This window comes from Apteryx rowi, unplaced genomic scaffold, assembly GCF_003343035.1.
Source record: "Apteryx rowi isolate R43461 unplaced genomic scaffold, aptRow1 scaffold_1706, whole genome shotgun sequence".
NCBI lineage: Eukaryota > Metazoa > Chordata > Aves > Apterygiformes > Apterygidae > Apteryx > Apteryx rowi.
The window spans coordinates 4,182-5,300 of NW_020447982.1; the positions used below are offsets into that span (position 1 = coordinate 4,182).

The 1,119-nt window shown below is 70.4% G+C and overlaps 1 protein-coding gene across 1 annotated transcript in view; it reads right to left on the minus strand.

Annotated features, from left to right (window-relative positions):
- Positions 1–1,119, minus strand: part of TTC5 (tetratricopeptide repeat domain 5) — a 15,686-nt gene that overhangs the window by 3,754 nt on the left and 10,813 nt on the right. Inside the window, exon 4 of the mRNA XM_026060798.1 lies at positions 575–783. Coding sequence (XP_025916583.1) covers positions 575–783 — 209 coding nt within the window. The remainder of the gene's footprint in view (positions 1–574; positions 784–1,119) is intronic.

Sequence of the window (1,119 nt, forward strand, 5' to 3'; positions counted from 1 at the left end):
AGACCCACACGTCACAGCCCCACGCCGTGACCCACACGTGCCCCCCAGCCCCACGCCGAGACCCACACGTGTCCCCCGGCCCCACGCTGTGACCCACATGTGTTCCCTGGACCCACATTAAGACCCACACGTGTCCCCCAGCCCCACGCCACGACCCACATGTGTCCCCCGGCCCCACATCATGACCCACACGTGTCCCCCAGCCCCACATCGTGATCCACACGTGTCTCCCGGCCCCATGCCATGACCCACACGTGCCCCCTAAACCCACACCAAGACCCACACGTATCCCCCAGCCCCACGCCCTGACCCACACGTGTCCCCCAGACCCACACCAAGACCCACACATGTGTCACAGCCCCATGCCGTGACCCACCCGTGTCCCCCAGCCCCACGCCACGACCCACTCATGTCCCTGTGACCCCACTCACGTCCCCCGACCCCACTCACGTGTCACAAGGCGCCGGCGAAACACTCGTGGGCGGCTTCCACGTCCCCACGGTGCCACCCCCAGCCCCACACGTGTCCCCCAGCCCCACGCCGTGACCCACTGGTGTCCCCCAGCCCCACTCACGTGTCGCAGGGCGCCGGCGAAGCACTCGCGGGCGGCTTCCAGGTCCCCGCGGCGCCACCGCGCTTCGCCCAGGCGGGTCCAGGCCTCGGGCAGCGCCGGCGCCAGCTTCACGGCTCGGCCCAGGGCGGCTTCGGCGCGCGGGTCCCCGGGGAGGGCGCTGAGCGCTCGGGCGCGCAGCACCAGCGCCCGGCCCCGGCTCCGCGCCGACACTGTGGGAGCGGGTGGGAGAGACGGCGTCAGGAGTGGGGCCGGCCCCACGGCGTCGCGGCGTCGCCCCCCCACGGCGCGGGGTGGGTGGGTTTCTCCCCCCTCTCGGGTGGGCGCTCAGCACCGTTTAGGCCTGTGGGGGTTATGGGGCAGGATGGGGGCGGGGCTGCTGGGGTGGGAGGGGCTTGGCAGGAAGGGGGCGGTGCCCCCCGGGGCATTGTGGGATATAGAAGGGCTTTGGGGTAAAGGAAGGGAATTCCAGCCCCAAGGCATTGTGGGATATAGGAGGGATTTGGGGTAAAGGAAGGGGGTTTCAGCCCCAAGGCATTGTGGGATAT